Below are 11,422 nucleotides of genomic sequence, written 5' to 3' on the forward strand. Positions count from 1 at the left end.
GACCGAGGAAAGTCTCTGGCTTGGTGAGACGGGGTGCCATTTCATGATCCTGTGAATTGTGCCATCATATTTTGACAATTCTGCCAAGGTAATAAAACATGGTTATTTACAGTGGAGCAACATTTTTGATTAAGTAATCTTATGAAGGATCCCTTGGGCAAGATTGCTCTAAATGCAATTTCCCACACTGCTCCCAGTTTAACAGTTATAATGACTTACTAACATTTTTTAATCACCAATTCTTGCTACATGGTATGATAATACGGACTGGTGCCGTTTATTATATTTTCATATTAATATGCTGGTGTGATCCATAAAATCCTGCACACACCCTTCATACAAGCACTAAACCTGTGATTAAACGGGCATGTGCTGACCAGTCCCCCTCAATTATCTTCCCCTAAAAAACATTTTCAGGAAAAGCTCTTGGGAAGTTGGCACTTATTAAAAAAAAATCACAGCGACCATATTGTAGTCACTTGACAAAGGAAATGAAGAGAAACCATGGCAAAGTCAAGCAATATAGCAAAACAGCTAACAACAAGTGTATAATGTCAACAATATTGACATAGTTAATGCCTAGTTGTCACTGCTGCCTCTGTCTAAAACAGAAACTCAACAGCAACAGCACCATGCAAGTCCACAAACAAGAAAACAGCACTGTTGTTTTCCAGCTGACTAGGCAGGGGAGCAGTGCATTTAACCCCCCCTGCCTCCCTACACATATCCTGTTCTCGCAAGCGGAAGTGGAAGGCACGTGTCTACTTAGTACACAGAACTGGGAACTGCCGTCCTGGAAACTGGTATTGGTTTCAGCAATGACCACTCAAAATGGAAGCAAGTCGCATTTAAAATGTCAGGCATGTGCGCATGCACAGACTTTGGCACTGTTCAAAACATCTGGCCTTAAATACCAGGTCGGGACATTTCTGGTTTTAACCTGCTCCGTCACTCGGGTCCTAAAATTCCAACCTTCAACTCAAAGGTTTCCCTCTGCCTCTGTGGGCTATCCTCTGGCAAGCTATGTAGGGTACTCTTAGTTCCTGTACGCGGCTTCGGGTAATACATACACAGCATGCCACGGCCACTGGAGTAAACAGTGCAGATATTTCAGTCACCGTCAGGTGTTGCTTGACTGCAGAATTCAAAGAAAATCAGCACAGACCGGAGACCACATAAGCAGTTAATGTTACACTCTCGTACTAATTTTGTAGGGAGGGTCAGGAGCTGTCTAGTTGAGCACCTATTTCAGGAGGGAGGAGAAAACTGTTGAAGTTTCAAACGTTTGGATCTAATGATGTCCAATTGTTCACTTTTGGTCATGAACTATGTAATTTTTCCGTATGCCAGGCATGAACTCAACCTTGCCGAAGAATCTCAGACTCAGGAGTAACACGTGTGGAGGTGATAATTGAATGGAAGCTTTCAGATGCCCAAGGCCATGCTAGCGGTGCACATTTACAAGCACAGGTGAGATGTGCAAATTAACTACAACGTAAATTCACCCGTTAAGAAGACCTTAACCTGTCAATGCTATGAAAGGTAAATATGCATAGACACTGCCACCAGTCTTATAAGCTTAATACACACTGATGCATTTCTCTGGTTAAAGAAAATTAATCTAGACTCATCTGATATTCTCCTCCACAACCAGTGCAAAACCACTAAATCACTAAACCACTGACTTTAACTTTGACTTTTTTTAATTTGAAATGAAAGAATTTCCATCCTGGTTTATTTACTTGCACCTTATTTCCTCCATAACTCGTGCAAATTGACTAAATGAAAAAAATCTCCTTGTCGCCGACTTACTTGTATCTGATCTTCTCCTCCACGTCGTCCTGGGGCTCCTGGGTGATGTAGGTGACGAGGTCCTCCATGCACTGGGGCCTGAGGAGGAACTCCACCAGCTTGTGGTTCTGGGCCTTGCACTCCTGCAGAACGTCCTCCTCCTCCATCACCTCCACCAGAGTCACATCCTCCTTCTCCAGGAGCGTGTCGATGTGGGACGTCGTGTGCAGATCGAACTTCCAAAACATGGTGCCACTAGCAAGAGGAGGGAGAGGAAGAAGAAGAAGGGGATCAAGAGTCTTTAAGACAATTCATGAATCTGTAACTCACTCACTGTATGTATAAGCACAACCAGGGCTCTAAATTAACACCAGCCAACCTTCCAAATGCTGGTGAAATTTCAGTTTGGCTGGTAGGAAAGACCAACTTACTAGCCACTTTGACCCATTAGTTAGTGTGTGTTTGGCTAGTAAGATTAACATCTACTGGCCCTGCCGTGGCCTAACGGTAGGGCCCTGGGTTACTACGCCGGCGACCCGGGTTCGATACTTTGATTCCAGCCTGAGTCATTTGCCAGTCCTTCCCCCCACTCATTTCCTGTCCCTCTCTCTCCATCCCATCACAAATAAAGGCATAAAAAGTTCTAAAAAAAAATCTATAAATAAATAAATAAATAAAAAAGACTAACATCTACTAGTCATTTTGGCTAGCGATGAAAGAAGTTAATTTAGAGTCCTGAGCACAACAATTAATTCTATGTAATTTCTCCTAAAAGCACCACAGCCTGGTGATCTTCAGAAACTCAACTCAAAGAACTGCGATGTGTCAAAGTGGGACATCATGTGCAGATCAAAACTAAGGGGAAAAGTAAGGGAAAGAGCCAGTGAGAAATTTCACAAATCTGTCAACTGTCTGTATGATGTTAACGGAATAATTCGATTTTAGAATCATTGTGGGACATTATGTGCAGATCAAACTTACTAATCGGTCATCTATTTACTTTATATAAGCACAATCATTAGATTTTAATGTCAATGTTTGACATTGTGGGCTGATAAAACTTCCAAAACATGGTGCCACTAGGAAAAAGACATACTAGAAATACAGGGAAGTTTAAGCTTCAAATGAGTATCTTGTGTGCAGATCAGGTCAGCGTCTTGGAGAAAAAAATCTCAAGAGTATGGCCATATCACATTTAAAAACAAGCCACACGTACTGTAGCTGCACAGATGGCCTTCAAGATATCAAAGTTTTTGTTTGGTTGTTTTTTTTTCCATGGAGTGAAAAAGAGTGTAGGATTTCATTAATGTCACTCATTTATACAAACACAAAAATCATGTCTTCTACAGTGTGTTGAAGGAAAAATCAATTTGGGTAGAAACTGTTAAAAAATACCCAACAGCAACTTGAGCCATTACTATTCACTGTGCTGCTGGAAAGATTCATGGCACTGTGACGATGCACTCGATTCAGTAGGTCACTGTGTCAGCACACCAGCATTTATTTGGGTCTAAGTAAATAACCCTTCCGGTACGTGCACTAGTAGGTCTACCAAAACAGTAATCCAGGAAGGTATTTACAATGTTTTAATGCCTCTCTGTCTGCAGGATTGAAATACTTTATTTGTCCAAACAAGCTTTATTATTATAAGCTTTATTTGTCTAAACATGTTGCCGTGACAGAAAACGGTCTTCTTTGCATACCTTGATGAAGCAGCGTCCCCAAGGTAAAAATGCTGATTAAAAATAAAATAATTCTTGTGCTCTTTGGGACTTCTGGCCCATTACAGGCGTGACCACGGTCAGCAGAGACGAGAGATCCTCAGCAACAGGACACATGCAGCAGAGACACACCTCACCTCACCCACAGCCCAACACTTAACACACACCTGCAACACACACAGAAAACACAAACACAAACAGCATTTTAGTCACCATGCGCTATGGAATACTGTATTACCAAGTACGGTATACCATACATGCACACGTTCAGACGAACATGCATTGCTGTACTTGACAGCGGAACAGAGATCAGATCTGTGTGCACCATGATTGGACTCTCTCAACTCTTTAGATTAGACTAAAGGAAGTGGTTTGACAGGCAAAAAAAGAGTAATGACAATGCTGTTGTGAATGTCATAGGATTCACTATTATATTTCCATTGACATAATTCAGGCACAGTAGACCTGTGTGAACTAGGGCAAAATGTGAAACCAAGTGCTGGGATATCCCTAAGCTCCTTTCTTTCCCAATCAGAGTCCACTGTAGTGTAGTTACTCGAGAAATATTTAGATTATACAAGTGTTCAGGATAGTTTGCGTGATTAGAGGCATGGAATAAAACAATGAGGATATTTAGGGAAAAAATACAGAGGGCTAAGCTTACTCAAATTAGCCATTACACACTGAAATGACCTAAAAATGGACAGACATGTCCATCTTTCAACCTAGTCTTTGTCAAGACGTATGACTACTACATATGCTTGACCTGCTAACAAGACCGCTCCAAAAGCAGCCTTTTGTTCTGTAACCTACGGCTAAAACCCAATTTATGCTTCCAACGCATAGGCCTCTGCATCCGTCAAATCTGTCTCTGTGCGCGACCACGCCCCCCCCGCGCAGAGTCTCTGAGCAGGGGGCGTGGTCGCACACCTAAAAAAAATCCTGACTAGACGATGGACGGACACGAGGCTCGCAGGCAATAGGCGCTGTGATTGGTCGTCTCAGCTACTTCCTTGTTCTCGTGGCAGCACAGTGCCGGTAGTTTGCGAGAGCAAACCCGTCAATATTCTGTTGAATACGATATCAATGGTTTCTTCCTAGTGTGTGTAAATACATGAAGCTGCAATGACTTAATTAGTAGGTAACAAACAAACAATGCATCAGTTAAACACTCGCAGCACATTGCCTGCAGTCTGACTACCGCAGCTTACTGTAGTTCTCCACCGAATGTAAACACACATCGGCAGACTCAAATGTTTCCAAGCTTGCATTTTTCTGCACGTAAAAACACACTTGGTGCGTCAAATAATGATACCAGTACATTGCCTTTGCAGTTTGTCTAAAAATACTAAGCTAACTGAGCCAGAAAGCAACATTGCTTAATACCGTAATGGCCGCAGTGCTTGCAAACTAGTGACGGAAATTGCGCTGTTCCAAATGTGGCTCGCGACATGAGACCTAGTGCGCACATCCATAACAGCAAAACTGGTTCACGACCAGACCCAAGCGACAAAAGATGTGTGCAGTTGCAGAACTCTAATTTGCCCTTAAGAGACATGCTTCATACCAATAGGCTAGTAGCCTAAACGGAGGTACATTACAGTGCCATTTCAGACACAGTGCACAGCAAAATCCTAATTGATGCAGTCATGAGGATGCACAACAAGTGTGCATCTGCACTTCAGGCTGTTTGGATTAAGGACATTCTAAAAACATTTTGGGTATAACTACAATGCTTCTCCATTCATATTCAGTACAAGTGATGCTAGAAAGGCCAATAATATTTAGTTAGCGCTCCATTGTTATTTGTGCATGAGCATTATGAAACACCAAATTATAGGCGTCCACAAAATCATACGGATAAGATTGGTTTATAGATGTAATATGAAGACGACATTAAATTATTTAACCATAATCAAGTCATGAGGCGGCAATCCATTGGGAAAAAAATCAAGATATGCCATAATATTGGAATGAGTGTTGTGATGTCAAGGCTGAAGAGTAAATAAACAAATGCCTAGTATGTTCTAGCTCTGTGTTCACTGCTATGAGAGAGAGAGAGAGAGAGAGAGAGAGAGAGAGAGAGAGAGAGAGAGAGAGAGAGAGAGAGAGAGAGAGACGTCGGATATGGGGGAGGGTATGTAGGGCAGCGGACCCCCTTCTCATTGGTCAAATATATGGATATATCATATATGCAAAGCTTAAAAGCGTATGCTTATGAATAGGTAGGATTCACTGCAGTAAGGCTATGTTTTGAGATGAGAATTAGCATGTTAATGTTGCTAAATATCAAATACTGTATAGAATGTGCAGTTGTTGCATGCAACACTGAATTGGGGGGGATGAGAATATGCAGCATCCTCAGAATACGATCCCGTGCTGGTTAATCTGCATATCACTGCACTTTGGCGGTAAAAAAAAGACATCTAATTAGCTTTCCTGTTGACAAAAATAAATAAATAAATAAAAGCGCTAGAGAGCATGTACCAGGTTACAGACTAGAGCGCAGCCATCTTGGCAGATCATGAATGACGGCAGAGAGAAAGCTTATTAATAGACTAGCGGAGATGGGGGTTGGGCCCAAGAAGGAGCATTGACATTGGCCTCTTTCCAGACCCTTCAAATTAGACGATGGGCTGCCAAGCCTCCTCACGGTTCAAGTGTCAAAATAGCCAAAATATACACGAATACCCACTGGGGTAAAAAGGTGAACTGTCCAGCGCTGCCGACCTGGAAAACAGTGAAATCTCTTTTTGCTGCATGATTGTAAGAACTATGCTTATTATTATCATCATCATTATCATTATTATTATTATTATTATTATTATTATTATGTTATCCTCTATGTCAGAGCAGAAACAGAAAACACTAGCCTAGCTGCAAAATACAGACAAACGTTTACTCCAAACGAAAATATATTTAGCGATCCGAATAAATTATGCATTAAGCTTAAGTCATATCATGCATAAACCTTTTGGTCGTGCTGTGCAGATGTCAAAATAGGCCACCCAAAAATGATATTAATGGTTTGTACTTACAGGTAATTTCACATTAAATCAGAGACTTTAGGGCCAGAACTGCATTTGCATGAATCTGGCCCTAATGTTAAGGGAGAAATGGACTAATAGTTTTAACCCATTGATGCCTAAAGCACCTGCCAAAAACGTCTGCAAATTACACAAACATGGAACACATCAGTTATCTAAGTATGAATTATGAGATATTAAAATGGCCAATATCTTGTCCAAAGCATGCTTGCAATGTCATGAACAAGAACCACATCTGGAATGTGTATTGTGTTGTTTGTTTGTTTGTTTTTTAGTCATTTCAGATAAATAATGTGACTTAAAAGTTAAAATGAGTTGTAGTAGTTAAGTAGTACTAGCGTAGAGTTAGAGATTACCCCACCTGACATGTGTTACCTCACCTGACACTGCCCAAATTCGCATTAGCATTTTGGATGGAGTGTCAGGTGGGGTACTCTAGCCAAAAACTACTCAATTACTACTTTATTACAACATTTCAACTTTAAGTCAAATTACCTCTGAAATGACTCAAGAGTACTATACTTTCAGGTGTTGTTCATGACATTGTAGTTCAAGTTCAGTTCAAGTTCAAGTTCAGTTTATTTTGTTCCCAAGGGGAAATTTGGTGCTAGGGCTAGGTTTGGAAAAGATTATTTCCATTTTCGAATATAGCTTTTTCGGTAGATAACATCTTAATATCGCATAATTCATACTGGGAAAACAGTTGTGTTCCACGCTGTTTGGGCAATTTGTAGAGCGAGAAAAGAGCTTTAAGCATCAAAATCATCTCTTTGTGGCATAAATTGGAAGACATAATCAAGGATGAATAGTGTCCCTCCTAGTCCTACCCTCTGAATTAAATCTTTCTTAGTCGATTACTCCCTTCATATTAGATTAGTGTCATATTCATGCAAATTAAATTCTGGTGTTCTACCTTGCCACTAAATAAGGCACACTAAGTTTTATTAAAACGTGTGTCGGTCAGGCCCCAACATATCTGATTTCATGTGAAATGACCCTTACGGTGTACGCCCAGTTGACTAATTGCTACCATACATTCTATTGTATATTGGACATTTTATTTTTCAAGTATAACCTAGTTATCTCTTGTGCAATCAAGTTGACCCTGTCTAATTCAGACTATTACTAACCCTGTGCTTTTAGTTTTTATGCAATTCTTTTCTTATTTTAGCTTAAAATGTGTGGAGAAATGAAACATTGTAGTGCATGTTCCTGACTGACCCTTTACCACAACAGAAGTAAGGATGTTTTTCCAACTAGTCCATACAGTAGTCCAGCTGCTCAGCTGTTCAAAACACCACCACCATGCGTGACAGGAGGAGGCCTTGGTCAGTGGTTCAAAGTCCTGAAAGGGAGAAGCCTAGTCTGCTATAGAACAGGTTAGGGGTGGGCGATATGACGATATTATATCGTGAATCGCGATATTGAGTAAAATATCGTCTCGAATCTGCCAAAGTGGAGAAATCGTATAGATCGTCTTGCAGTGAAGATGTTTATTATCAGTATCAGAGTGACGTTTTCTCACTTGTGTTGTTGTCTTCACTTTATTCTTTACATTATTGTATTCCAATTGTACACTTTATGAGGTTATCGTTAGTGTGTTAACATTTTATTGACTGCAAATTACAAATTGCAAGTATATGAAAGTTGTTTTTTGTTGTTTTTATTTTTTGGATGGAAGATCGTGATAAAAAATCGATATCGTGATTTCATGTTAAAAAATCGTGATACAACATTTTTGCCATATCGCCCACCCCTAGAACAGGTACAGGAGGAGAGATAAGGGCGGTGGAAGCAGAGTTACAGCTTTACCTGAGCAACAGCATACAGTGTCTGCAGAGAAGAGGGCACTTAGGCTTAATTGCACTGCTGAATGCAGTCATCTGGCCATCTGTTCCCATCCACACATATTCTAATAACCCTGAAAATCTAAGTCAGGTTCCAGGGCTAGTTAGTGAACAAACACTATATGCAATGCTGCACTGCTAGACCACCTCCGCATGTACAGGAAACACAGGACTGTGAAGATGTATGTCGAATGTGTTCTGTAACTAGTCCCTTTCTGCTGTTCTCTAAAGCTAGACCAAAACAAACATATCGACCACTAACTGGATGACAAAATGTTTATGACTTGTCCTTACCAAATGCACCATTCATTGCCGTTGTACTACCTTGGCAAAATGGAACCCCTCTCGGGTTAATCAGACAGCGCGACTTGCAAGCTAACAAAGATGCACAACTGTGTGCTTGTCTGACTAGCAACGTCAGCTAATACGCTACCTCAGCGACATAAACATGTCTGAAAACTTCCGACTGCATGGTGGAAAATAACGGCACCATCCGCTAACCTCTTGCCTATGCGAACACAAACATCAGTCCATCCTTCTTCCCAGCGGTCGATGACAGGCTTGAGCTAAACAACACGCTAACGTTAGGCACCAAGGATAGTCTGTTGCAGTAGGTCTAGTTACGGCTCAGGAAAAACAAGCCGGTTTCTTGCATCAGGCCTTACCAGTGTCAAACATTCGCCGGCGCAGCACGCTAGGACACTGCTAGCTTCCCTGGATTACCCGACTGTAAACATATAGCTCTAAATCAGCAAACGTGTTTATGTCTAAAACACCACAAAAAGGTTACTGTCGCGAATGGTGTAAGCTAGCGTTATGGTTTCCATCGTTAGCTGATAAGCCTGTGAAGCATTTTCAACAGTTAACTCAAAAGCTCCTTAAGTAGGAAGTGACGATGATCTTTTTGAGAGAGGACAGCCTAGGCTAACGCACAAATGGTTTGCTATCGCTACCTGTGTTTTGCAAACCTCGGCGACCAAGGTTGACAACCCGATCACTGTCTGGTTAATAACTACGATTAACTAGTTATTCAGAAACGTACAAGCCACACAAGCAGCCAGTTGAAAGCAAATTGTTGCCTGATCAACTTAATGTGAGGTGATAAGCCAGTGACTATGTTAACAGCTCAAACACAGCAGTCTGTTTACCATAATGATCGCCTATCCACAGTTTATAAAGCTAAAATAGCTGGAATTTACCATGACAGCGGACTTATCTCGAAGCTTTACAGCGTTTCAAGGCGACTGATGCGCTCCCAGGACAAGAACCACGAAAACACGAAAAGTAGAAAGAAACTTCGTAATCATAAAATACGTCCATAGCATCGGTCTTGCCTTCACATTTCATGTCACCATACATTCCTGGGGCAAATTCCAAGCGATTTCAAATTATTTTCACCGGGCCACCATCAGCTAATAATACCTCAAACATTGGTATGGACTGCTTACGTTATTGGTTGTCCAACTGGTACCTACCCTAGCCGCTAGTGGTAGCCACAGAAGTAACATTTACCATTTTGGCTAGGAGCAGGTTACTGTAAAAGATAGAACACAGACTGTAAACAAACATCCAGGAGTTTCATCTCAGGAAACGTAAGCTAACGATGCACAGCAAGGCGCATGTATACAGTTGAATCGCTCTAGTGTCATGGTGATATTTGTCATTTTCGTGAAACCATTTCGCAGAGCATAGCTAACACTAGCTGGCTAGTGTACCAGTAAAAGTATCGCTAACATCGTTCAGCTAACCAAGTAGCGTGCTACTTAGCTAGCATAGCTAACGTTCCTGTCGTCGCCTATGAGAACTCCATGGGCAGGAATGTACGTACCGTGTAGAAGCGGTTTAAGGCGAGTCCACGACATGTAGCTTGACAATCCTTTAAATAAAATGTTACAGAAAATAAAACGCGACCACCTCGCGAATTATGTGGGCACAATAACCTGTTTACAACTGATTCTGACAGGCGCGAAAAGATCGACCATCAGAGGGCACTTTTCAAGATGGCGGTTATATCAACTTCTACTGCCCCTTCCCCCACTGGAACTACTACAAACGTCAATCAAACAGATTATTGGTTACTTATTGGTTCACGTATGTATCAGTCACACAGAAACGCGCTTATGACTGCATCCTGATTTGTATTCGCAAACGTCAGTTACAACCAGAAGAACCCATCGATCTACTCGTACCAAATGCCACAGTTTTCTCTATGCGTTTTTGAAACTACATAGCGTTAACTCGCCATTTTGGTACAAGAGAATGGGAGAATCCTCGCAAAACACACCCACATCTGGGTCGCTGTGTGGAACTGGTAGCTGTTGACCGATTGGACAACGGAAATGTCGGTCACGCCCAGTGACAGTCGCTATCACCAAGCTGTGCAGTGCAGAACATGCATAACTAAAATGTGCACACTGGCAAGTGTGTTGTTGTATTTCAAAGATGAGCCAACAGGCCACTGATGTAGGCTACACTAGACAGTTTTGCACCTCTCATTGTCACATATCACAGCTTTTGAGGATAGCCGTATGACTGGACACTGAAAGAAACCATAAATGAGGGCCCCATCTTTCTCTTTGTCATTGCATAGTTCTGCTGTTGAAATCTGGACATGCAATATTTCATTTAAACAACATAGGGAGATTTTGGGGGCCTCCATAAATTGACTTCTGTGGCATGTTTGTTTTCTAAAAGAAAATAGGCCTATTAATATTCAATATGCTGTCAGTGGAGGCTGGAGTGACAAGGCCTAAAGCCTACAGTTACAAGTAGGTCAATAGCTTGCTACTGTTCGATCATAGTTAGAAGATGTCCCTTCCACAATAGAACAACAAGCAATGTTCAAAACAGGGATTTACATTGTTCACCGGTCATTATGGATAGTTATTTTCTGAGGTCACCAGCCATTCAGACTTCCTACCAGCCCAAATTTTCTTTTCTTTTTCTCTCCTTTACCATATTTAAGCTCAAAAGATGAAGTGCTAGTGCAAGACCATAGCATCTCCCTGCATGAAAA

The 11,422-nt window shown here is 41.4% G+C and overlaps 1 protein-coding gene across 7 annotated transcripts in view; it reads right to left on the minus strand.

Moving 5' to 3' along the window:
- The window catches only part of ppp6r3 (protein phosphatase 6, regulatory subunit 3), a 35,287-nt gene extending 24,842 nt beyond the window's left edge, over positions 1 to 10,445 (minus strand). For 3 of the 7 annotated variants that reach the window (XM_063196961.1, XM_063196957.1, XM_063196956.1), the window contains exons 1-4: positions 10,235 to 10,445; positions 3,495 to 3,679; positions 2,599 to 2,646; positions 1,813 to 2,046 (exon numbers count right to left, since the gene is read on the minus strand). In XM_063196961.1, the coding sequence (XP_063053031.1) occupies positions 1,813 to 2,046; positions 2,599 to 2,633 (269 nt within the window). In that variant the 5' untranslated portion in view covers positions 2,634 to 2,646; positions 3,495 to 3,679; positions 10,235 to 10,445. The remainder of the gene's footprint in view (positions 1 to 1,812; positions 2,047 to 2,598; positions 2,647 to 3,494; positions 3,680 to 10,234) is intronic. The other 4 variants (XM_063196960.1, XM_063196955.1, XM_063196958.1 and 1 more) reach the window with 3 other exon arrangements.
- Between the last annotated feature and the right edge of the window lie 977 nt (positions 10,446 to 11,422).

Source organism: Engraulis encrasicolus, chromosome 4 (genome assembly GCF_034702125.1).
Source record: "Engraulis encrasicolus isolate BLACKSEA-1 chromosome 4, IST_EnEncr_1.0, whole genome shotgun sequence".
Lineage (NCBI taxonomy): Eukaryota > Metazoa > Chordata > Actinopteri > Clupeiformes > Engraulidae > Engraulis > Engraulis encrasicolus.